Source organism: Lasiosphaeria miniovina (assembly GCF_030549165.1).
Source record: "Lasiosphaeria miniovina strain SMH2392-1A chromosome Unknown B0T26scaffold_2, whole genome shotgun sequence".
In the NCBI taxonomy this organism is placed as follows: Eukaryota; Fungi; Ascomycota; class Sordariomycetes; order Sordariales; family Lasiosphaeriaceae; genus Lasiosphaeria; species Lasiosphaeria miniovina.
Window position 1 is genome coordinate 4,008,281 of NW_026848221.1, and position 22,094 is coordinate 4,030,374.

Consider the following 22,094-nt stretch of genomic DNA (forward strand, 5'->3'; position numbering starts at 1 on the left):
GGACTTTGGTACCTCACTTGTTGTCGGGTTTCATCGGGTTCTAACACAGGTTCGATCCAATCGCAATGGGCCCGCTGCTCGCAAAGGTTATCAAATATACTCGTCAGGGTTACTAAAACACCATGACCTGGGAGCTGGACAGCATGACCCAAGTCGTAGGCTCCTTGCAACTGACTCGACCAAGGCGCACTTCAAGAGATCCATCTTTCCCCGATCATCACGGATACACATTTCGAACGAGCAGCAGCAGTAACAACAGTCTTACCAATAGAATTAATAATTACAGATAGCATAGGGGTGATAATTTATTGAGGTTCTCATCGCACTCTTTCTTTCTTTGAAGGGTAGTACGTAAAGTGTAAACGTGCCTCCAGGCTGTATTTATATCTTTAGGATCGGGTTTAATGAAATGAAAAAATAAAAGTCCTTCCCTCATACATACGCCAGCGTGTTGTCGTCGCGTATCACACCGGCCACGCCTAGAGCGGCCTCGGACCCTGCGACACAGGGACCTCGGACGAATATCTAGCAATTGAATATTAGCTTCAGCTTGGGGAGGGTTTCATAGCAAAGATGTGAAGAAGAGAAAGAGAGATACATACCTCGCCCTTGCTCAAGGCGTCGGTATTCTTGTGTTCGTCGGTATCCTTGAGCATGATCTCGGTGCTCGTTAACGGCGGGCCAAAATGTGAGCACTCGTCGTCAAAAGCACGATAGTCGTAAAAGTTTGTCTGGGTGACGGCGCCGGCCACCTTGGGCGCCGTCAGGGCGTACATGATGCGGGCGCCGGCGAGGGCGCGCAGGTCCGAGAGCACCGTCGACGAAAGGCGCGGGGTTTCGGCGCCTATGCGCTCGGCGGTGAAGATGAGGCGCAGCTTACCGGGCTTGGAGCCCAGAGCCGGGCGGAACCGGTCGTAGTAGCTCGAGAGGAGGCCGGCCACGGGCATGACGCCGTTCTGCGTCAGGCTGCGAGTCTGCAGCCAGTGCAGGTTGCGAGCCACGAGGGAAGTCAGCGAGTCGCCCGACTCTTGGTGCGTCTTGAGCAGGGCCGCCGGGGTGGCGACGATGATGGTGGGCGCGATGCCGCGCGTCGCGATGGCGAGGTCGTTGGCCTGGACGGCGACCGAGTTGAAGGCGACTGAGGCGTTGGAGTAGAGGGCGCCGAGGGTCAGAACAAGCGTGTGGGTGTTGGCTAGTGAGTCAGCGGGAAGGAACAAGTCCGAGGGTCCCATGCGCTGCGAGGTGGGGACCGAGAATAGCAGCGCGGCAATGGCAGACATGATGTTGGCCGAGGTGAAGCGCACCATCTCTTCGGCGATGCCGGGCTTGGGCTGCCAGAAGATGGTGACGTCGCGCGGCTCTTTCTGGCCCTCGATAGGAGGCAGCTCCTTGCCGGCGTCGACGGGGGAGTCGTTGACAATATCCTGCCAGGTAGATACGTTGACGCTGCCGCCTGTACCCTGGGGCACCTCGTTCCAGTCCATGTGCTTGCTTCCCTCGTCGACGACCCAAATCAACTGGCGCAAAGAGGGATAGTTCTTGACGACAATATCAAAGGGGAAGGAGCCGGGGGCGGTCACGACCGTGTCAGCGGCAGACCGGCGCAGCATGGAGATGACGGCATCGTCGGGTTGGTCGAAGGGCAGGATGACGGCCGTCATGTTGTAGAAGGCGCAGGCAAAAAGGGTCACGATGAGCTCGACCGAGTTGGGCAGGTAGATGGCGACGCGGTTGCCGCCCTGATCAAGGATGTGCTGGCCGATAAGGTTGATCTGGCGGGTAATGTCGTCGAGGGGATACTCGGTTACGTTCTCGGTGCCCAAGACGGTGAGAATGCGGCCGGTTGCGCCCTTGGACGGGCCGTCTTCCTGCACGCCGGCGACGGCCTGGCGCCAGACATCTCGCAGGTCGCCATCGCGACCCCTTGCCCACTTGGAGGCTCCGGGATCCTTAACGCTCAAGCCCGTGTTGAGGGGCATGCCATGGGGGGCGGCCTGGGAGCGGTAGACGGGCGACTCGCCTTCGTGGCGCACGGGCGACGCCTGGGCCTGGCGAGCGAGCAGAAGCGGATGCGTGTCTGGGTCTTGCCGCGCGGCGATCTGGTAGGCTAGGAAGCCAGCGAAGATGGTAAAGATGACGCTCGTGTAGAGATTCCACTGCCCGAAGAGGCCCGTGATGGCCTCGTCGAGGCCGAGCATTATATTGTCGAAGGAGCCCATGACGCACTGAACTGCTCGGACTTGGCTGCCTTGGAAAATAAAATAATTTTTTTAAAAAAGGAGACAAATCTCGTACAGCTCCTGGCCCCGGGCCTGTGTGCGAACTTGGTGAAGGGGACAAGCTCAGCCCGGGTGGGGGGTGGGGGTGTTGGTGAAGTCGGGGATGTCTCAAAGTGGGATAATCATCAGGTTTGGTCAGGTTAGGTCACGGTTACCTGCTAATAAGCAGCAGCCGCTGGCTGGGAGCTTCAGGTTGGATCAGGTGGGAAAAGCGGATGGCGGGGCGCGGGGGGGCACCGGGGGAGGCGCTGAGCTGGTGTTCCTCAGGGGCAGGGGTTCTGTCGGGTGATTGCCGGTGCTCGCTGACAGAGCGCATCCCTGGCAGCTGGCGACCAGCTGTTGTAGGGAAGGAAGAAGGGAACGGCTGTGGTTTTGTCGCGCCTAGTGTTGACTTCGCGCTTCAAAACTGTTTCCTCCGCACAGCAGCTTGGGCTTAGGACAAGACCCAGCACGCCCCGATTGTGCCGCTCGAGACGTTGCTAGAACTAGCGACAAGGCTTCGGCCCCTCGAGATTTACTAACCCCCAAATATCATAGCAGAACGACACGGCTCCCATTTATTTCCCTTCTCCAGACCAGACTTCGAATCCGACCAAGGCGCCGACAGCGCACCCGCCAACCACACCACGCATCCGTCCTGCGCAGAGGGCAGGGAGTAGCGAATAGAGACGGGAAAATGCCGCCGTTGTCTCTAGCCATGGCCCCTACAGCAAGGACACTGTCGACACCCATCAAGCAGACACCGCCGCCTGCCGTCACAGAAAGCCCCGGCAATTGGAAGCACCCCCGCCTGACCGAGATCACACTCCGGCAAAGCAGGACCGTCTTCTCCGAGAAGAACGTCAGGCAGATCGTCTACAATGCGCTAGGCCTCGCCCTCGTCTTGTTGATTCGTACATTCTTCATTCCCCATATTTCGGGTACTCCGTGAGTTCTCCCTCAGGTTCAGAGTTCAAACCAGCTTCCATGTAGAAACCAAAACCCTCTTCGTCGGCTAAACAAACATGTCACCTCGCAGCTTGGGCGCCCTGTTCAGCAAGTACGGCAACTGGCTCTACCTCACGCTGATCCTGTTGCCGCTCGTCAACATCGGCCTAGCGCTGCTGCCGCTGCTCCGGCCGGCCGACGACCTGTCCGACATCCCGCTGACGCCGGCGCAGCGGAAGCTGCTGGGGCTCCCGCCGAGCTCGCGGCCGCCGACGCCCAACTCGACCTACAGCACGCCGCCGCGCTACTCGCGCACGCCGTCGCAGGTCGGGTCGCCCGCCAGCATCAAGAGCTACGCGAGCTCGCCGCTCTCCAACCGCGGCAGCCCCGCCATCGCTTCGGACAGGAAGACCAGCGGCACCTCGCCCTACGGCACCTCGCCCTACGGCAACTCGCCCTATGTCAGCGGCTCGCCAAGCACGGGCCTGGCTGCGAGCCCCCTGCTGCACAAGGCCGTCGCGGCGGGCGCCGCCGCCGCCGTAGCTAACAACGCGGCCCGGAGGTCGTCGTTCGGTTCCCCGAACCCCCTCGGCGCGAGCACCGCCAGCAGCCTCTTCGACGGCCCTGCGACGCCCAGCCCTTCGGGCCCCTCGGGAAAGCGGTCAAGCGTGAGTCTGAACAACAAGTGGCTGTACGAGAAGGGGAGGAGAACGTCTTCTAGAAACATATAATGAACATAGAGGAAAGGTGGAAAAAAAAAGAAAAAAAGAAACAGAAACACCTCCCCAAAAATTTGTCGGCAAGGAAGGCGGCACGAAATTAACCAAGCTTCCAGAGAAGAACTTAATCATGTAGTTATTTCGAGAACGCATTGTGGATAGATGGCCCTGGCGTTTTTTTTTTCCGTCCGAGGCTATTGTACATGATATCATGATCATTTTGATGAAAATTTTTTTAATAACGACTCAGCTCGCGCAGCTTCTTGTGCAGTGAATTTAGAATGGATATGGCCTCTGCTACTCTAAACTAAGCTACCTAGCTACCCAATCCCCTTGGCAATCCCTTGCTCGGAGTCTGACGGGGGATATCTGATCTTGCATATGTGATAAGAAAATAGGGTATTCTTTCTGTTTTTCGTCCCCGTACTAGGCATAACCAACCCTATTTATTCATGTGCAACCTAACAACAACGCACATACATATTAATCATAATTGTAGAATAATAAGTCCGCGCATGACGGCGGGCAAGCCAAGGCAAGGTAAAACAAAAACCGAAGCCCGTTTTACTAGGCCCGGACTGTGTGGTATCGCAAATAGGGAAAACGGTGTGTGAAGTTGAGTGTACCAAGCAACAAGGGATGGAAACACCAACCCTCCCTTTGCTGGGACAAAGATGAAAGGAAGAGTATGTAGGTAGGTTGTTGGAGAAGGGTGGAAAATAATAAACAATAAAAACCCGTTTCCAGAAAAAAAAGACGAACCGGGGGTCAAAAAAGGGGGAGGGGGCTAAATGTTTGGTATCATCGAAGAAGTGGTATTGGGAAGAAAGAAGTGAACGGTGAAGAATGATTGCAGGACGAGGGAGAGACAACAACCAAAACAAAGAATAAAAGAAAAAAATGAACGGAAATTGACCAGTCAGCCAGTCATGCCTGATCTTCTTTTCGTCCTCAATGCATTGAACCTCAAGCATCCTTCCTCTCCAGGCCTAGCGGCAATGGTGACGACGACAGCTTCTCCTCCTTCGACTGCAGCGGCGGCGGCGACGGCGAGCTCCCCACTAGCGTGTCCGGGCTCTCGCCGTCGACGAGCGAGTCCCGGGTCTTGATCTGCGGCGGCTGCAGCAGCGTCGACGACGAGTTTCCCTGCTGTTCCTTGTCCGTTCCGGTTTTCTGTGGTTGGAGCTGTGGCCGTTGCTGCTCAACCGCAGCCGCCTCGTGTTCTCTCTCCTTTCCCTTGCTGCCTTTTCTCTCCACTGCTATGTCCACCTCTTTCCCCTTTCCGCGGACAGCTGCGGCGCCCGGCGTCGTTGCTGCCGATGGGTCGTGGTAGCTGGTCCGCCAGCTCCAGCCGCTGCTCCCTCGATTGGGCTCGGGCCGCTTCTTAGTCAGGGTGGCGGTCCTCGTTACCACCACCTGTGGAGTGGGTGTGGCAGTGGCAGTGGGTATAACCGGAGCCGTAGCAATGGTTGTAGGAGCAGCAGCAGCAGTGGGAGCAGCCGCGGGCGGTCCGCCAGCCGGGGCTGGAGGGTCACTACTGTCCCCTACAACCACGACCTGCTCAAGCGGCGCAACCGGAGGCTGCCCACCTTCAGAGTGAGTATCGGCCGTACCGGCAGCACCTGCCACTGGGGGCCGAAGTCGAGCATCTCGCGCCAGTACCGCTTGCGCCAGCCCCCTCACGCCTGTAAAGATGACGTCTGGCCGCTCGAATGCCAAAAGAAGCCCGCTGCTGCTACCACCCCCGCCACTACTATGGTGGTAGTAGTGGCCGTGCGCTCTCTGAATATGTACCACGTCATAGTGCGCGTTGGCCCATGCTGGGGGAGCATATCCCCGTCTTGATTGGGCATTTTGTTTTGCCGGGGCCGGCCCGAAGTCCTCTTTTTTCTCTAGTTCGGCGCTCGACGGAACTGGCTCTGGTATTGTAGTCGCAGCTGGCGTTATTGCTTCTGCCGCCGATGCCACTGGTATTGGTGCTGGTGCTGGCGCTTTCGACGTTGTTGCTGCCTGTGTCGTTGTCCCTTCGCCGGCAGCCTTCTCTGTGTCTCCTGCTGGAGTTACTGTAGCTACCAACTCCTCTCCTTTTCCCTCTTCACTGCTAGTGAAGACGGTAATGGCAACCCTTGGCTTCCCCACCGTCTTCTCCGCCACCCTCTGCTCTTCAGCGTGCATCGCGCAGTATGCCCAGAAGCGCATTGCATTCTCGGGCCCTGGAAGCCATGCCAAGTTTGTCAGGGTGATGATTTGTTCCTCAGTGAAAGCGCCTGACGGCCCGGCTTGGGTCTGTAGGCCTTTGAGCACAAACGACAGCATTCCCACGGGAGAGTCGCAGAGCGCATACGCGAGTGTGTTTGGGTCTTTCAGGTTGATTTGGTTGAGCCCAGAGTCTGCTATGTTGCTGCTGTCGCCCGAGCTGGAGCTGGTTGATTGCCGCCCCGGCGAGAGAGCGGCAAAGTCGTCTTTGGTGTATCCAAAGAGTGGTCTGCGGAAGAAGCTGGCGATATTCCACTTTGCCCACTCCCATGGTGCATATCGCAGACTAGGCGGGGTTAGTGGCGGAGAGATCAAGTGTGTACCTAGACATGAAGATGAGTAGTACGTCGCGAGGTGACGGGCTAGCCGCCAGTCGATCTCGGCAGGTGACAAGTAGGCTGGGCCGCTGTTGGTTGCGAGGTAGTGCGGATATTCTAGACGGCGCATGAGAGTGTCGAGCATGTCTGCTGTAGTCGGGACCGGGGCAGTGTTGTTAGGCAGCGCGTCGCTGAATCCCAGCCCAGATAGTGATGGAATCACCACGTGAAAGGGCTGGTCGCGAGCAGCATCTTGTGGCTCCGTCAGGGGCTTCACGAGGTGGCCCAGGGAGAGGTTGGTGAGAGGGAAAGGGGGTATCAGTAGCAGCGGGACAGCATGCGCGTGTGATGAACGGACGTGGATAAAGTGAACCCTAAGGGGAGTCTCGTGCGATGGAAGCGCAATAGAGGTGCGAAACTGCGGCAGCGACTTGTTCAGGGCAGTTTCTTGATCTCGCCACGAGTACCTCTCGAGCCTGGGTTACATCCGTGTTAGTCTTGCCTGACGCCGTCTCAACCCTCTACCGCTCGGAAGTCTCGGATAAGGGTGTCGGGAAAGGGTCTTTATATCTTACCAAAAGTCAAGAAGAGGCTCAAGTTGCGGCTTGGGCTCCCACCAGTCCGTCGATTTGGGTTCCGAACCCTCGTGAGGGAACCTGGTGAGTTCAAGTTTTTGCTTGGTAAAATTTAGATGTTTGGTCCGCACCTACAATGTGTGTGTGAGCAGGGGGGAATAGCAGCTACAAGAGAACTAAACACTAGTTCGAGAGGTACCTTACGAAACCCGGCGTTGTGTTGAGGAACTAAAACTTACGTGAATAGTGTACGGCTTGACCTCGTCGCCGGCCGAAGCATCGACGGCGTCTACCATTGCCGCGGTGGTATTTCCCCAGATCCCGTCTATTACATGCCGAGACCGGGGAATAAAACCTAGGAACGAAAAGTGATCGACACAATGCCTAATAATAATAATATAGAAATCCCTCTGGGATACACCATAGGGCAGATGAATAAGAAAGCAAGACACGAAGCAGAACAAAAACAAAACGAAGTGACAACAAAGATGTTATGAAATAGGGCTCTTCATCAACAGGGATGGTTGCATCGGCCAGACGTCAGGAGCAATCTATTGTAATAAGAACCGAAGGCGTATTTTGTTTATTCATGCGTGGGAGACGTACTTAATAAACACGCCGGGACTTATTACCCGGCCCTCGGGTTTCCCTCTCTGCCACCACCCATCACTTCGAGTCTCATCCTAAAATAAATAATCGGGCCATTCTCACGCGAGGAGGCATATTAAAGGGTCCTCGAGGTGAGGAGACCCATCAAAGGGTGGGCAGTGGGAACTACCCAGGGTGGCTTGCGTGGCTTGACAAGCCCCCAAGCAGGCTGGAGCTTTTGTTCCAGATCACTCAACGTCCCATATTGTGGCGGAAAGTGTGGCAGCTCCAGCAGCTGTGGCCGCGTGTGGCAGAGTGTGTGGCTAGCATCCCTGGGTTCCAAGGGTGTCTGATTGGGCGACGGGGTTCCAGAACCGTTGGATGGAGGTGAAACAGTGGCGGTGCTGACGCATTCCCCAAGGTCGCTTTGCGGGTTTCGGAAATGATCTGCTAGGATCATGCAGGAAAGTGCAGGGAACAGCCGACAAGTGCAGACTGCTAACAGTGTTGCGTTCGCCTTGGGACCTGAGATCATACGCGCTCTGCGCGCCATTGGACCAAAAGGCTCGCGACTCTGGTTGCCACTTGCCCAGTTGCCGGTTTTCCAGGCTTGCCAGTCCCCAGCCAAGTCAGCTTCATGCCGGCTGGCTAATGCTCCGCTGGGACCAGAGCTCGAGAGACACGCTCTGTGTGTGTATGTGTGTGCGACAGACAGTTTGCTCGATTTGGACTGTGCGCTGCATGATCTTCACTCGTGCGTCTGCGTATGCGCCTGTGTTCTAAATATTTCATGTTGCACCTCGCCCCTTTGAGTAGATCATCTCGTGGGCTGCCTCCTGACAAAGACTGAACACGCGGCTTGTGATAACAGCCAGCACGGTGTCTGCGCGTTCGGACCGACCCCCAATTCCCGTAAACCCCATTGCCTGCAAGGAACCTGCTGAAGACTTACTACAACATAATGATACTGAAGCCGAATCTGTGAACATCAGGTGCCCTGGAGCAAGGAAAGCCACCGTGCCCTTTCACATTAAAACAAGCGGCTCATCAATATGGCTGCCCTGGTTAGGCATTGCGCGGGAGGGTATGCCCTCTTCCAGCCGGGGCCGGTGATGGTGCCAGCGCTTGAGGCGTGGCTCCGCGAAGGTTGATTGATCCAATGCGAGACACAATATTGCTTCCAACAGCATCAACAGCTCCGCGGGGAGAGGTCAGCGAAGGGCCCTGTGGCGCCGTCTCTTGCACGCGGAAGAGCTTGATCGATGTTGTGTTCCATATTCCGACAGTGCCCTTGGCGACGTGCATCTCACTAGTGAAGATGAAGCCCCAAAGCAGGGATTCGTACCAGCCAAGCGCGAGTTGCGACCACTCAAACGAGTGAACGCGTATGGGCGACGGGTCGACGCCAACAAGCTTTACTTCCTGAATCTTGTGCAGCGTTGCAGGCATGACCGTGTCGGATGCAGCTGCCTGACGGGGAATCAAGGCCGTCAGCTGTTGAATTAGCGTCAGGATAGTATGCAGTGGCAATTCTGGAAGCCAACTATCGATCCACTGGGCAGACGGCGCAAAGACGCCGGGCTGGGATTGGCTGGACGCGGGACCGCTGCCCAGGCTGGATATGCTGTTTTGGCGGGAGAAGCTGTTCGCTCCCGCTGGCATCTTCCCTCTTGCCTTCTCCGACATACCACGCACCTGTCTGGGCACGTCGTCGTCTCCTACAGAAGATGCGCGGGATGGATTCTCACTAGGACTCGACGGCGCCGGCGTTGGGCGTTCTTCGTCGTCGCTGTCATCGTCCTCACCAATGGCGAACGTCCCGTCCTCTTCGGGAACGTGATCTAGCGTGGACTCCCGTGACAGAGAGGCTGTAGGACTTCGGAGACTATCGACCGAGCTTCTTGTCGAACTTGGTTCAAGCGGGTCGTTTGAGGCCCCTGATTCCTTTTGTCGTCGGTTCCGTCTCTCGATTTCTTCCTGGCCAGTCTCTAATGTGAAGGAGCGGAGGGCTTCAAAGCGTTTTCTGTTTTTTAGTATCGCAAAAATAAAACGAGGATTCCCTGTAACACGTGTTAGAAAAGCAAGCCACACAAGTGCCAAAGTCCTGGCCATGCAAGCTGGGACACCAGAAAGACGCACTCTTGTACTGATGCTCCACGATCGAATTCATCGACTCTAGCAAGGATTGCAAGAGATGATGGTTTGTCTCGTTGGCCAGTAGAAACGAGGGAGACGACATTGAGTTGAACAGCTGCATAGTTTTGGCGCATGTGGGTGCGCTCAGTCCATCGAAATACGGAGCAATGTTGTTGATTACGGCGAGAAGCGCTGGGTAGATTGCGCTGAGTTTCCCCTGACTCGTTGTGATGAGGCTGTAGATTGACTGGCCCAAAGTCAGTTGTCACTCCGGATGAAATCACAAGTCCTGTACGAACTTAACTCACCTGCACGAGGAAGTCGGCATATGTGCCCTTGAAACCAGCGATGCGGATTGCGTGTGGTAGAGTGTCTTGGGCGTCGAATGACTTGTTCAGATTCAAGCCGAAGTTCTTCTCCACGCCCAAGGTCTGGAGGAGAAAAGCACACATTCTCACGACCCCCTGCTTCGATGCGTCGTTCTTATACTCAAGGGCGTAGAACAGGATGAGAATCACGAAATCATGAGCTCTTTCCGTGTCAACAATGAAGGACCGGAAGCGTTTGTTGCACTGCGTGACTTCCCAGAAAAGCATGATAATCTCAGGAGCAAATTTGTTAGAAGAGTGCGTGCTAGGGATATATGACGAGTTTGCATGCAGCGGCTGGTTAAGTATGCGTGTCATGCCGTCCACGATGAACTGGAAGTCCTGTGGTCTGTGCAGGCGTCCAAGAAAGTGGCGGTAGAAGTTCTTGGGTGTGGTGACGCCAGGCTGCTCTGGTATTGGGTAGAGCAGCGTGGCTAGGAGGAACTGAAGAGTGTAAGTGACAAGGATCTGCTTCGGATCCTTGAACACGAGGGTATTGTAGGGCACCCGCCAGCTGGCTGGGTTGTATTTGAGCGTCTTTTAAACATTAGTAAGAACGTGACTCCCCGAGAGCAAGTAAAGCTTACCGTATTTAGTAGCGAGCACAGCACCGACAGGACAACCTGCTTGTCTGGACAGGTACAGACATAGGTGAGAGCACGGGTTCCCTTCTGAGGTAGCATGTTGGGCGTCATGTATAGGCTCTGACCGGCCAGCGTCAACAAGAGACGCAAAATCTCGCACCGGTTGCTCTCGTGCTCCTTGGTGGTCGGGATGGACGTATTGCAGCCCACGCCGCTCTGCCAAATGGCATAGCTGACCTTGGGCCGGCTATGCGGCTGCGCTGGCACTGTCAGGTCGGAAAAGAACAGCAGGTCGATAAGAGTATCGATGAGTTCCTCAGCAAGAGGTTTGGCGTCCTCCCACTCGCCAGCCGGATCCCGTAGCTGTCCTTCGGTTCCGTCGTTGTCGTCAAAGAGCACCTCGCTGGCAATCGAAGCGTTCCTGGTGAGCTTGCGACGCTTGGACCAGAAGAAGGTCTCCTCCCACGGTTGTAATGACTCCTTCTCGTAGATATATGGGAGCACCCGGGTAAGGACACTGATACAGTTCAGGGCTTCCCTCTCTGGGGCGAGCTCTGGGTCGGGAAAGGACGGGTGGTGTCGAAGGACGAAGAGGCGGGATGTCACAGCGAGCAGGAGGGTCCCCAGGTTCTCGAGAGCACCGTCGCGAGTGCGCCGCACGTCGGCCGGGGCAAAGAGGCTAAATATATCTTCGGCCGACTCTGGGAGCTCCCAGAACTACAAGACATGCACGTTAACTTTCCGTTTTGGATCGTGGATGGAGAGACCCGAATTGGGTAGGTAGCTTACAGAGTTCCAGTACTTATCGTCGGGCGCAATGTTTCGCTCCTCCGAAAGCCGGAAGATGCCTTTTTTGAAGACCAGCTTCGAATCGCTCGCACCCATGTTGGCGGTTCAGGCGCATTGCATCCTCAGGTCTGGTTTACAAGTTTGTTGCGTGAAGCCAAGAAAGCTGGCTTCGGTGTGGTGCGTGGTAAGTACTGTCCAGTGTTACATCACGCTTGAGGCCCGTGATAAGATATGGAACCTGGCAAGCTGGGGAACCCTAGGGTCTTGGCTAAAATAAGACAACGACAACCCTAACCCTGGTCTGGTAGTCAGCCAGCTGTCTTCGTCTCCCCCGATGAATGCATAACGATCTGGCCTCATCGCTCTGTATGGATAACCTAAGCCTCCTGTTGAGTCTATCAAGCCACACTTGCGAAGGAAGCTGGCCACTTGGGGACGGACGACACTACGACACCCACTTACGGCGATCACGACAAGCGACAACCGACGAGGTCCTTCCGCAAGGTACCCATATAACCATCGCCAACCTAGACAGACCGATGAGCGATTCAGGGTGACCAATTTCGACACCGCGATCCCCCCCAATCAAGCGCGTCGGCGCCGCCCACGGCCCACGACTACCTGAGCCTCCGGGCCTTCGTCTGGTTCCCGCGAGCACCAGCACACCGCCCACAATGTATTCGTCGCTGGTCAGGTTACAAAATACATTCGGCTTCTTCACCACCGTTGCTTTTGTGATTGCCGCCTTCATTGCCGCCTCTGACTTTGCGTCACCGCGGGCGCCAAGCGTTGCGACGCTAAAAACGACCAGCCTCCAGGTGTAAGTCATGATAGATACCCTTTGCAAACACTGTCTACATCTCTCCCAAACCCGAAGTACACTGCCCGTGCTAACCACCAACCCTGGTACGGGGTTGCGCAGTGTCCGCGGCCGGCCGCACTACTACAGCAGCAAGAAGGAGGAGTATGCTATCATCAAGTTCTCGCTCGATGCGAACTTATCGTCGCTGTTCACGTGGAACACGAAGCAGGTGTTTGTGTATGTGACGGCCGAGTGGCCGTCGTCGGGGGCCGAGGGCAACGCCACGAACCAGGCCGTCATCTGGGACACCATCATCACGGCCCCGAGCGCAGACCACCTCTCCAACCTGGGGCCTGCGTCGCTCAAGAAGCTGCGTAAGAGCGCCGCCGGCAAGAGCATCGACCCGAGCCGGTGCGTCCCCCCACTCCCCGTATAAAATACACCAAAAATCTGGAATATTTACCTGGCGCCCCTCATGTTCTTTTTGTACTAACAACAACCTGTGTTCGCGTCCGTCCGCAGGGGTCTCATCTCGCTCAAGAACCAGAAGCCAAAGTACCAGATCACGCACCCGTCAGGCAAGATCGCCGAGACGCAGGACGTGAGGCTGCGGCTACACTACAACGTGCAGCCGTGGGTGGGCGTTCTGGCGTGGAACCAGAACGTCGACTACGGGCGGTGGAAGCGGTTGAAGGGCGACCTGAGCAAGAAGTTTGCTCTCCCGGCCCTCAAGACCAAGGCTGCTACCACCGGAGCCGCGGGGACGGGGACGAAAGCATAAAATGTTAAAACAAGTATTTGGCTATCTATACGGAGTAAACCCGGCTTGATGAAACCGGCAGGGTTTGAGTATTACGAAAATATGAAAATAATTAAAAATCGACGTTAAACCATGATTACTTCAGGTCACTTACCCTTTGTCCTGTTTGTTGTTGGACCCTGGAAAGGATGGAGACGATGAATAGCATTCCATTTGCCACCAACAAGTCAGCTACCCGGTGCCTAGACGGCAAAACCCATAGGTACCTACCTATCTACAAGTGTAGCTATGAAATGATTTTCGCCCCCTTATACCTAACTCCCCTTGCTGCCCTCTTCACACCGAAAGTAAGAGGCGAATCGCGTCTGATGGCTAGAAAATCTTGTCCTACCAGAGTACCTATATACTCAATTTTGTCCCAGCGCCATACCAAAGATAAATATACTTTAGATACAGCGCACAAAATACGAGTACGAGGCCATACTGAAGATGCCCTCAACAAACTTCGGCTCCCAATCGCGACCAGCCGGCTCACATGCAGAAACATCGTAAACCCATGCTCAACTATATGGCAATAGCCAACATGCCGCTCCGTTCCGCCCAAATCTGCCAAAGGCAGCCATGATCCTCGCTCAATGCACATACATGCTTGACATGACAATGCCTTGAACAACAGAACATGGATATCGTCATCATATATCAGTGATAGGCAGGAGGTCAGCTCCCAAGTCCCTAGCTTTGAGGAGCCGGCACCTGTTGAGGCGCGGCGGCATTAGCCGCGCCTCCTCTAACACGTCCGCCGCCGCCTCGGCCGCGGCCTTCACCGCGCGCGCGACCTCGTCCTCGGCCACGGCCCCTAGCCGCGTCAAGATTTGACGGTGGCGGAACTGCCGAATAGGCAGCAGGAGCCACGGGCTGCTGAGGCCCGGCAATGCTGGTGCCGGGATCGGCAGTGACCGAGGGCTGGGTAAACCCGCCGCGTCCGCGGCTGTGAGCACCTCCACCTCGACCGCGGCCACCTTGTCCACCATTCATCTGCCCATGACCCTGGCTGTTCAGCTGCGGCTGCTGCTGTTGCTGCTGCTGAGGCTGATTGGGGTTCGGGCGGTACACCAAGCTGCTGTGCATAATGTTCAAACTGCCTCGCTGAGGTTGTGACTGTGGGCTTCCTCGGCCACGGTTACCGCTCCCGTTGAGTGCGCCACGCCAGGTCCCATGAAGAGGAGCCGGGGCTGGAGCATCGCGAATGTGACGTCCGTTAGGTGTGCCGTAGCCACCGTAGCCACCGTGGGCCGTAAGCGTGGTAACTGACGGGCTGACGGGCTGCCTCGTCAAGGTTGCCTTGGATCCAGCAACAACCTGTCTGTCAGTGAGGTTGAGCAGGACAGTGGCGGGCACTGTCTGGCCGCGGAAGGGCGGGCAACGGTCACCGAGGGTAGTACCGCTCATGAAGGTGACGTCAAAGACAATGTCCAGCAGCTTTGCAGTGGGGGTGCGGCTGATACCGACTACGGTGCCTCGATAGGCAATGGGAACCTTGCCTGTCCGGGCCACGTAGATGACACGATCTCCTAAGCTGAAGTTCTGGTTTCCGAGTCGATGCTCAGCATCCTCCGGCCTCATGAGTGCGTTACGAGGCACGCTGTTCATCTTGGTTGGCTTGTGCTGAACCTCGCTGAGCTTCAGCTTGTCTGCCTCTGAGGCGAGTTGCATGACTACATCAGAGTCCAGCTGTTCTGCATCAAGCGGCACTCGGTCCATCGAGCTAGTCTTCAGCGATTTGAGCCACGCGCCAATCTCTTTGACCCTGGTTGAAGCGACTGCGGGGTCTGACCAGAGATCCTTTTCGCTCAATTCGTTCCCTGAGGGGTTCTTCTTCACGCCTGCAAAGAAGTCGGGAAATTTAGTCATGTAATCGATAATCAGGCGTACCGCAGCAATGCTAAACTCCCAGCCGGTTGCCGACTTGCGAGAGTAGCCCAGGACCTTTTGCTTTCTCGCTTCAAATTTGAGGTTGAGGCCGAGATTGACTCGGAGGTCGCCAACTGTCCGAACAAAATACGATGAGGTAATCTTGCTGAGCGTGAGAGGATGCAAATCCAGCTGCTTGGCGACCATGTAGGATGGGGTGTAGTGATTGCCCCTCTGCGAGTTCTGGATGATTCGGCGTGCGAACTCGGGTTCGCGTGGCGAGATGGCCAGCCAGATTGAAAGCTTTCCATTATCGGTATAGCCCGAAACCTCAAGGGGTTGGCCGTAATTGAAATCACCCAAGAAGAAACCCGTAGACTCGATGGGAAATTCTTGCTCCAGGGGCAGTGCAGCCTGTTCAATGAAGCGTTCGTCCTCGTTGACGACTTCATCGACAATGATTTGAGAGGCGTAGTCCGTTTCCATCCCGGGAATCTCACCGTATTCCTTTACCGTAGCGCCCTCGTCTGTTTTCACCAGCCCTTTGAGCATCTGGACGTGAACCAAGGATTCAACCTGGCTGATCAAGATACCCAACCGCTTGCTGTAGAAGTTCTCGATCTTGTCTGCTTTCTTCGACCACTCTTCAATGTCTCTGTGGGAGTGGTGTACCTGGACGACTTGCCCGCTGCCGTCTTCTGCCAGAACATAGTCGAAGAGCTCGTCAGACACTCGCACGATCTTGGCCTCTTGCAAGAATGGATAGCCAACAAAGCAGCGTTGGCCAAGTTTTGTTTTCGCCAGCCCGACCTTTGTACGCGTCTCCGTGCCAAGCAGATTAACTACCATGCTCTCATTGCGGCTGTCCTGCTGGAAAACGTTAACTCCGTGGTAGCCAAGAGTCGCAGTGTATGGCAGAGTGGCCAATGTGGGAAACCCTGCCAAGGCCGAGACGCTGAGCAACGCGCCATCAGTGAGGCCAGACCGGTACTGCAGCCCTTCAACCGGAGGCAGCTCAAAGATATTCTCCACGCAATGGCAATGAGGAATTGGGGGAAAGACGTCGACGAGTGATGATGGATACAAGTAATCCATTTCATCAGAGTAAGTGAATTTGAGAGCGACGCCAAAGTCGTTTCTTGTCTTTTGGTCGTCGGAAAGAAGCTCGTTCTTGGGACCCATAGCCGACAACAGTCGCTTCTCGTCGATGAAGGGAATCTTGACGACAGCCTCCCACTCCATCTTCTTACCGTTCATGTCAAGCTCGAAGTCTCTAGGATAGAAATCAATGATTGGGGACTTTGGGTCCGTCATGAGATCCCAGTATACGGTGGGTACGATCTTCTTGCTGCGATCTGGCAGGACGCCCATGAGCTGCTCATTCGGTTTGAAGGGCTGTCCCAGCTTGAAGTCGAGGTCCGCATTTAGACCTTTCATGATGTCCGAGATCATAGGGGAGTAGTGATACCGGTAAAACCAAGGCCACGAGGCAATACCACGGTAGTAGTAGTAGAGTACCCATTGGAGGCCCTGGATGTAGTTTTCCGTCAGCTTGCGCAGCTCCTCTTCTTTGTTCTCGGGCGTCCAGTCCTCAAACTTGTCGAAGTAGTACTTGTCCTTCCACTCTAAGAATTTCTGGTGGTACTTTGACTCCATTGCCGCTTGCGCATCGGCCGACGTGAGATCAAGAACCTGGGCATTGTCATATTTCTTCGCGATCCGGAGAACCGCAGATTGCGCCTCTTCGTCCTCGTCATCTTCATCTTGCGTCTCTGGCAGAGAAAGGAACAGATGCCGGTGGCCCTCGTCATCCTCTTTGGTGGCCCACGAAATGTGTGCAGCATCCGCAAGATCCTGGACGAATTTGCGATCCTCGGCCTTCAGTTGAGTGCCCAGGTCGAGCGTCGGCGAACTCCGACCGATGAGAAACTTTCGGAGGAATTGCTTCCACAGAGCCTTTTGGGATGTAGTGACAATGAGCTTTCCCTTTGACTTCGCCCGCAACTTCTCGGCCTCGTCATTGTCAAGCATCTTCTTGCCTCGAAGCCAGCCAGCATCCTCGTTCTCGTGTTCGAAAAAACGATACTCCTCTTTGCCAATCTCGTTCAAGAGAAGGCCAAGTCGCCGCAGATTGACTTTGCCCCCTTCGTTGATATAGCCGTCGCAGCGCGGAAGCACTTGTTTGTATATTCTGAACATGGTCGCCAGGGCACCTTCGTTGATGTGAAGCCGTGGTAGATTGGGGAGGAAATCGTTTCCAACAAAGAAGGCCATGAGGATAAAGTCATCAATGACCTTCTCCATGTCGAACTGGAACGACATGGTCCCGTCCTTCTTTAGATCCTGAAACTCCAGCTCCAGGTACTCTCGGACTATGCAAAGATGCATCAGGTAAAAGTTTTGATGCTCCAGCTCTTTCGACTTCGTCTTGTTCTGGCGACCAAAGGTAACCTCCTCGCGAAGGAGGCAGAAGTGGGGATCGTGGCTCAGCAGTCCCAACATGATCAAGTCGGCATCTAGTCCGTACAAGCAGTGGCGAACGTTCGGGTTGTAATCGGGCTGAGCACGCGCATTCCGGATATACTCCATGATCTTGTGCTCACCCTCGCCGGGGACTTCGTGGCCCGAGAGGACAATCTCAGGCTGCTGCCACTCCCTATCTTCTGACACCTTCTTGTTGATGAAGTACTTCAGCTGGAGCGAAAGTTTGGCCATGAACTCGGTACCTAAAAACATTCATTAGAATCAAAATCACAAAGAGAAACCGCAGAGAGAGCATACCTGGTGTGATACAGTTACTGTCAAAAGGCTCCTCTTTCGGCAGCTCCTTGCCCTCGCGAATGGCCTTGTCTCTGGCCCGCTCGGCGTCCAGCGCCGTCCGGAAACGGCGGGCACGCTGCTGGTTCATCTTGGCGCGAGGGGCGACACCGTCAATGGCCATGAAGAAGAGCTTTTTGGGTTTGATTTTACCAAATAGATGCTCAATATAGTTGAATATAGCGATGAACATCTCCTCTTCGCTCAGTCGGAACTGCACATCGTCAGAGTCCTTGTGCGTGCAGTTATGGATAATGCCATTCATATCCAGCTAAGCATTTTGTTAGCAAATTCGGCAACTGTTGAGGGTGAGAGGGTCAGGGAAAGGCGACGCACATAAAGACAATCGAACTCGGGAATCCGGTTGTCGGCAATGAGCTGCGAGATAGCAGGGTAGCGCTCTGAGAGCCATCGGAAGAACTTGGGGACACTAGACGGCTGTTGGCAGCTGCCGCGATCAAATAGAGGACGAGGTCTGGAATTGCGCACCCCATCTTGTCTTGTTAAAGCGAGCACTCGGAATCTGTGTCGACCGTAGCTTGCGGTCACGGTATGGGAAAAGCGACGTCGCGCGACGTCGCGGTTTGCGCGGCAGTAGGGAGAAGCGCGGAGTTCTGCGGTGGTTACGAAACCCGAGTGCGATGCGATGACCAGCGCAATCGGGAAATGAACACGAGCAGTAACTAGGTGGTGGGATGGGTGCTGTGTTGCCGGCTCTAAATAAAAACGGCCGGACTTTTTTCTTGGGAGAAGTTGAGAAAAGCGCAAGGAGATGATAGAATGGATGACGAGGGCAGGACACAAAGAAGGTATGTCCGAAACAATTCAAAACCAACCCTAGCAAGCCTGAATATGAGAGTGTGCGACAACGATCAAAAGGGCGCCAGACATGGCGATAACTGCAGCAGGGAGAGGAGGGTCTGCTGTTTAACGGTGTTGTTGTCGCTCTGTGCTTTTGGTTCTTCCGACGACCTGAGGCTGGGCACCTACCTACCCGTGGACGGTGTGACTGACTGGCCGACGCCCTGTCTGCCTGCCCCACATCACACCCCTCTCTCCGCAGTCCCAATTGGATCCACTTTTTTGCTGGGCTCCGAACGCCACCAAACGCTGCGGCTTGACGACAATACCCCTGTCGGCGCTAAGCTTACCTCTGCCAAAATCAATTAAACCTGGAAAGTCGCGTCGCGCTGCGTCCCATTTCAATTCCTTTGGAAGTTGCATGCCACCTACCAAACTATCAGGTCCTAGAACCCTTTAAACTTCTATCGCGGAAAAGACAAATTTAAGCACCACGCAGAGTTCAAAAACTTGCACAAAGTTCCTCAAACTCTGCGCAGCTACAACAACCTGCCCTTCATAATAAACCACGTTTGCTGCACAGTTCTCCTTGGCTCAGCACCTTCAACCAATCCTGATCCTCTGTCGCTGTCAAAATACTAAAACATAGCTATTTGCCATGGCGCCCGCCGAGGTTGTCGATGACGGCGACGGTGAGAGCTTCATCAACTGCCCCTCTTCATCCCCCTCCTCCCTTTACCCGCCCTCTCTAACCACATCTTCCACTCTCTCATCCTTCAATCTATCCCCCGCGCGCTCTCTTCTGAACTCCGCCGACCCCCCCTCACCTTCTCCCTCTCAAAGCGCCTCGCCGTTTTTACTCTCTCTTCCCCCTTCCCCCTTTCCATCTCCTGTTGCGCAGACACATGAGATTCTAACGCCATCCGCAGTCAATATGGATGAGCAAGAGGACGCCAATCAGGAACAGCGTGTCATAAACGAGGGTAAGCAAGCGGTTAGCGTACTTCAATCAGATTAGTTGTTTAGCTGCTAATGTGTACTAGAGTACAAGACATGGAAGAAGAACAGCCCTTTCCTCTACGACATGATTCTCAGGTGAGAATACCCCCTCAATCCCCTCCATTACGGGGATTCCCAGCGGTCTCACTAACTTGCGCAGCACGGCGTTGGAGTGGCCCACTCTGACAACTCAATGGTTTCCCGATGTTAAGGACGTCGCTGACAAGAATTACCGTGTCCATCGTTTGCTCATCGGAACGCACACGTCGGAGGGGAACCCCAACTATGTGCAGATCGCCGAGGTCGAGATCCCCAAGATGGTTGAGCCCAACCCTCACGATTACGACGACGAGCGCGGCGAGATTGGTGGCTTTGGGAGCAAAGGCCCCTCGGGAGAGCCTCCTGTGATCAAGCTCAATGTCACTCAGAAGATCGACCATCCCGGAGAGGTCAACAAGGCGCGATACCAGCCCCAGAACCCCGACATCATTGCCACGCTCTCGGTTGACGGAAAGGTCTTGATTTTCGATCGGACCAAGCACAGCATGATACCCACCGGCACGCCAACCCCCCAGATCGAACTGATTGGCCATAAGGAGGAGGGCTTTGGTCTGAACTGGAACCCTCACGAGGAGGGATGCCTGGCGTCTGGTAGTGAGGACAAGACTGTGCTCCTCTGGTATGTTGAACCCAGTACGCCCCGGAGGGCTTTTGGCTGACTCGAGAACCTAGGGACCTGAATACGCTCCAGGGATCTAGCAGAACCCTTAAGCCGTCTCGGAAGTACACTCACCACAATCACATCGTCAATGACGTTCAGTACCACCCGCTGGCCAAGAATTTCATCGGCAGTGTCTCGGACGATCTGACTCTGCAGATCATCGACGTCCGTCAGGCGCAGACAGACCGGGCGGCAGTCGTTGGCCGTGACGGCCACACGGATGCCATCAATGCTCTTGCCTTCAACCCTCGGGCCGAGTACTTGATTGCCACTGCGTCGGCTGACAAGACGATTGGTATCTGGGATATTCGCAACCTGAAGCAGAAGATCCACACCCTGGAAGGCCATATGGACGCCGTCACATCGGTTGCGTGGCACCCTACCGACTCTAGCATTATTGGCAGCGGTGGCTACGATAGACGAGTGCTCTTCTGGGACCTCAGCCGCGTTGGCGAGGAGCAGCAGCCCGAGGATGCCGAGGATGGCGCGCCTGAGCTTCTCTTCATGCACGGCGGACACACCAATCACTTGGCCGACTTCAGCTGGAACCTCAACGATCCCTGGCTCGTCTGCAGTGCGGCCGAAGACAACCTCCTTCAAATCTGGAAAGTAGCAGGCGCCATTGTTAACGGCGACGAAGTTGAAATGCCTATGAATGAACTAGAAACCAACTAGAGGCGGGAGAGGACGGGCATTGCACGAGCGGAATCTGAAAGCACGGGAGGGATGAAGCGGGACGCCACAGCCACCTCGGCAGCGCCTCCAGGCATGGATAATGAAGGCGAAGGCGCGGGGACGGAGAGAGCCAATAACCTGGCGAATGGTGGCAACGGCGGCTCCAGCGACATTGGGGATGGAAAGAGCGAGTCCAACGAGTCTGACGTGTCTAACTCGCTCTATGGTGATTTTCAAAAGTTGACTGCGGATGCGAATGTTTTGGGTCTTGCCGACCTAGGCAGACGGGAGAGAACCACCCGGTCCGGCATCCAGTTCGGCGAATAACGTCTGCTGTAGACGCAGGGTTGCTGTAAGGTAGGGCTTCTTCAAGGAGTACCAAGGAGTTGCATTGTGTTCCTTCCTGTATTGTATATTTTTGACACTTTGTCAAATTTTGAGTGTACTGTACCTATCTATATGTGGCCTGCGTTGGCCACTAAGCTGCCTACTAGATAAGGTACCTACCAACTTGTCACAGGGTAGGTTATTATAGGTAGGTAAGGTATGCACGATGTCGACTTTACAGCACGGTAGCAGTGAGGACCGGCAGTGAATGAAGCATGATAGACAGCTGATATGGATTTGATTCCTAAATCATCATGGTATCCACCTTTGACCTGATATGGACTCACCTCCATGTTCTTGCCAGCGTGCCTGCCTAGGGTACCGTAGCTAGGTAAGGTGCCTTAGGTTTGTACCTTTCATTTCTATCTAGACTACCTTCCAATCGTCCGATCAGCTCCTGCCGTAGCTGTGGCAGGGTCATTGTGCGTTCCTATTGTCTCCATGTCCATGTGCTGCGCTCGGTACTATTGTTCTCCGTCTGTCTCGTTTCATGCTTCCATTAGCATTGTTCTTCCCCATCAATAGATCTTCGTTTTCTTTCCTTGCAATTCTCTATAATAAACCTCACCACCTCACTTCCCCGCTTCCTACCCGTTTTCGTAAAGAGTTGAATATGATCTCAGCCCTTTCGCTCCCCATCCTTCTTCTTCTTCTTCTTCTTCTACTCCTACAGCCGAACAGAG

At 55.0% G+C, this 22,094-nt stretch overlaps 7 protein-coding genes across 7 annotated transcripts; 3 read left to right on the forward strand and 4 right to left on the reverse strand.

The window, feature by feature from the left end:
* Positions 1 to 102: 102 nt before the first annotated feature.
* Positions 103 to 2,472, reverse strand: B0T26DRAFT_696094 (uncharacterized protein). The gene is made up of 2 exons (XM_060441333.1): positions 603 to 2,472; positions 103 to 525 (listed from the first exon to the last, which is right to left on the reverse strand). Exons 1-2 carry the CDS (start codon positions 2,217 to 2,219, stop codon positions 433 to 435), a joined length of 1,710 nt encoding a protein of 569 aa, XP_060300780.1. The 5' UTR covers positions 2,220 to 2,472; the 3' UTR covers positions 103 to 432.
* Positions 2,473 to 2,547: 75 nt separating this feature from the next.
* On the forward strand, positions 2,548 to 4,190 carry B0T26DRAFT_696097 (nuclear pore complex component-domain-containing protein). The gene is made up of 2 exons (XM_060441334.1): positions 2,548 to 3,206; positions 3,298 to 4,190. The coding sequence occupies exons 1-2, from the start codon at positions 2,956 to 2,958 to the stop codon at positions 3,935 to 3,937; spliced, it is 891 nt and encodes a 296-aa protein (XP_060300781.1). The 5' UTR covers positions 2,548 to 2,955; the 3' UTR covers positions 3,938 to 4,190.
* Positions 4,191 to 4,891: 701 nt separating this feature from the next.
* B0T26DRAFT_672534 (Alpha/Beta hydrolase protein) lies at positions 4,892 to 7,369 on the reverse strand (the record flags this gene model as incomplete). Its single annotated transcript, XM_060439463.1, has 3 exons — positions 4,892 to 6,974; positions 7,074 to 7,204; positions 7,313 to 7,369. The coding sequence occupies 3 exons, from the start codon at positions 7,367 to 7,369 to the stop codon at positions 4,892 to 4,894; spliced, it is 2,271 nt and encodes a 756-aa protein (XP_060300782.1).
* A 1,357-nt stretch (positions 7,370 to 8,726) lies between these two features.
* B0T26DRAFT_637719 (high-temperature-induced dauer-formation protein-domain-containing protein) lies at positions 8,727 to 11,634 on the reverse strand (the record flags this gene model as incomplete). The annotated part of the gene is made up of 5 exons (XM_060436959.1): positions 8,727 to 9,721; positions 9,801 to 10,044; positions 10,106 to 10,702; positions 10,753 to 11,466; positions 11,539 to 11,634. The coding sequence occupies 5 exons, from the start codon at positions 11,632 to 11,634 to the stop codon at positions 8,727 to 8,729; spliced, it is 2,646 nt and encodes an 881-aa protein (XP_060300783.1).
* A 272-nt stretch (positions 11,635 to 11,906) lies between these two features.
* On the forward strand, positions 11,907 to 13,248 carry B0T26DRAFT_696102 (signal peptidase subunit-domain-containing protein). The gene is made up of 3 exons (XM_060441335.1): positions 11,907 to 12,358; positions 12,461 to 12,751; positions 12,863 to 13,248. Exons 1-3 carry the CDS (start codon positions 12,213 to 12,215, stop codon positions 13,119 to 13,121), a joined length of 696 nt encoding a protein of 231 aa, XP_060300784.1. The 5' UTR covers positions 11,907 to 12,212; the 3' UTR covers positions 13,122 to 13,248.
* A 584-nt stretch (positions 13,249 to 13,832) lies between these two features.
* Positions 13,833 to 18,093, reverse strand: B0T26DRAFT_638098 (XRN 5'-3' exonuclease N-terminus-domain-containing protein; the record flags this gene model as incomplete). Its single annotated transcript, XM_060436996.1, has 2 exons — positions 13,833 to 17,737; positions 17,793 to 18,093. The coding sequence occupies 2 exons, from the start codon at positions 18,091 to 18,093 to the stop codon at positions 13,833 to 13,835; spliced, it is 4,206 nt and encodes a 1,401-aa protein (XP_060300785.1).
* A 1,470-nt stretch (positions 18,094 to 19,563) lies between these two features.
* Positions 19,564 to 21,024, forward strand: B0T26DRAFT_638419 (subunit C of CAF1 complex-like protein; the record flags this gene model as incomplete). The annotated part of the gene is made up of 4 exons (XM_060437031.1): positions 19,564 to 19,612; positions 19,673 to 19,724; positions 19,789 to 20,307; positions 20,361 to 21,024. 4 exons carry the CDS (start codon positions 19,564 to 19,566, stop codon positions 21,022 to 21,024), a joined length of 1,284 nt encoding a protein of 427 aa, XP_060300786.1.
* Positions 21,025 to 22,094: the final 1,070 nt, after the last annotated feature.

Coding starts and splice junctions, on each gene's coding strand:
- B0T26DRAFT_696094 (XM_060441333.1), bottom strand. CDS start 2,219: ATGGGCTCCTTCGACAATATAATGCTCGGCCTCGACGAGGCCATCACG. Junction 526..602: donor ACGCCTTGAGCAAGGGCGAG/GTATGTATCTCT, acceptor TTCAATTGCTAG/ATATTCGTCCGAGGTCCCTG.
- B0T26DRAFT_696097 (XM_060441334.1), top strand. CDS start 2,956: ATGCCGCCGTTGTCTCTAGCCATGGCCCCTACAGCAAGGACACTGTCG. Junction 3,207..3,297: donor CCCCATATTTCGGGTACTCC/GTGAGTTCTCCC, acceptor GTCACCTCGCAG/CTTGGGCGCCCTGTTCAGCA.
- B0T26DRAFT_696102 (XM_060441335.1), top strand. CDS start 12,213: ATGTATTCGTCGCTGGTCAGGTTACAAAATACATTCGGCTTCTTCACC. Junction 12,359..12,460: donor AAAACGACCAGCCTCCAGGT/GTAAGTCATGAT, acceptor GGGGTTGCGCAG/TGTCCGCGGCCGGCCGCACT. Junction 12,752..12,862: donor AAGAGCATCGACCCGAGCCG/GTGCGTCCCCCC, acceptor GTCCGTCCGCAG/GGGTCTCATCTCGCTCAAGA.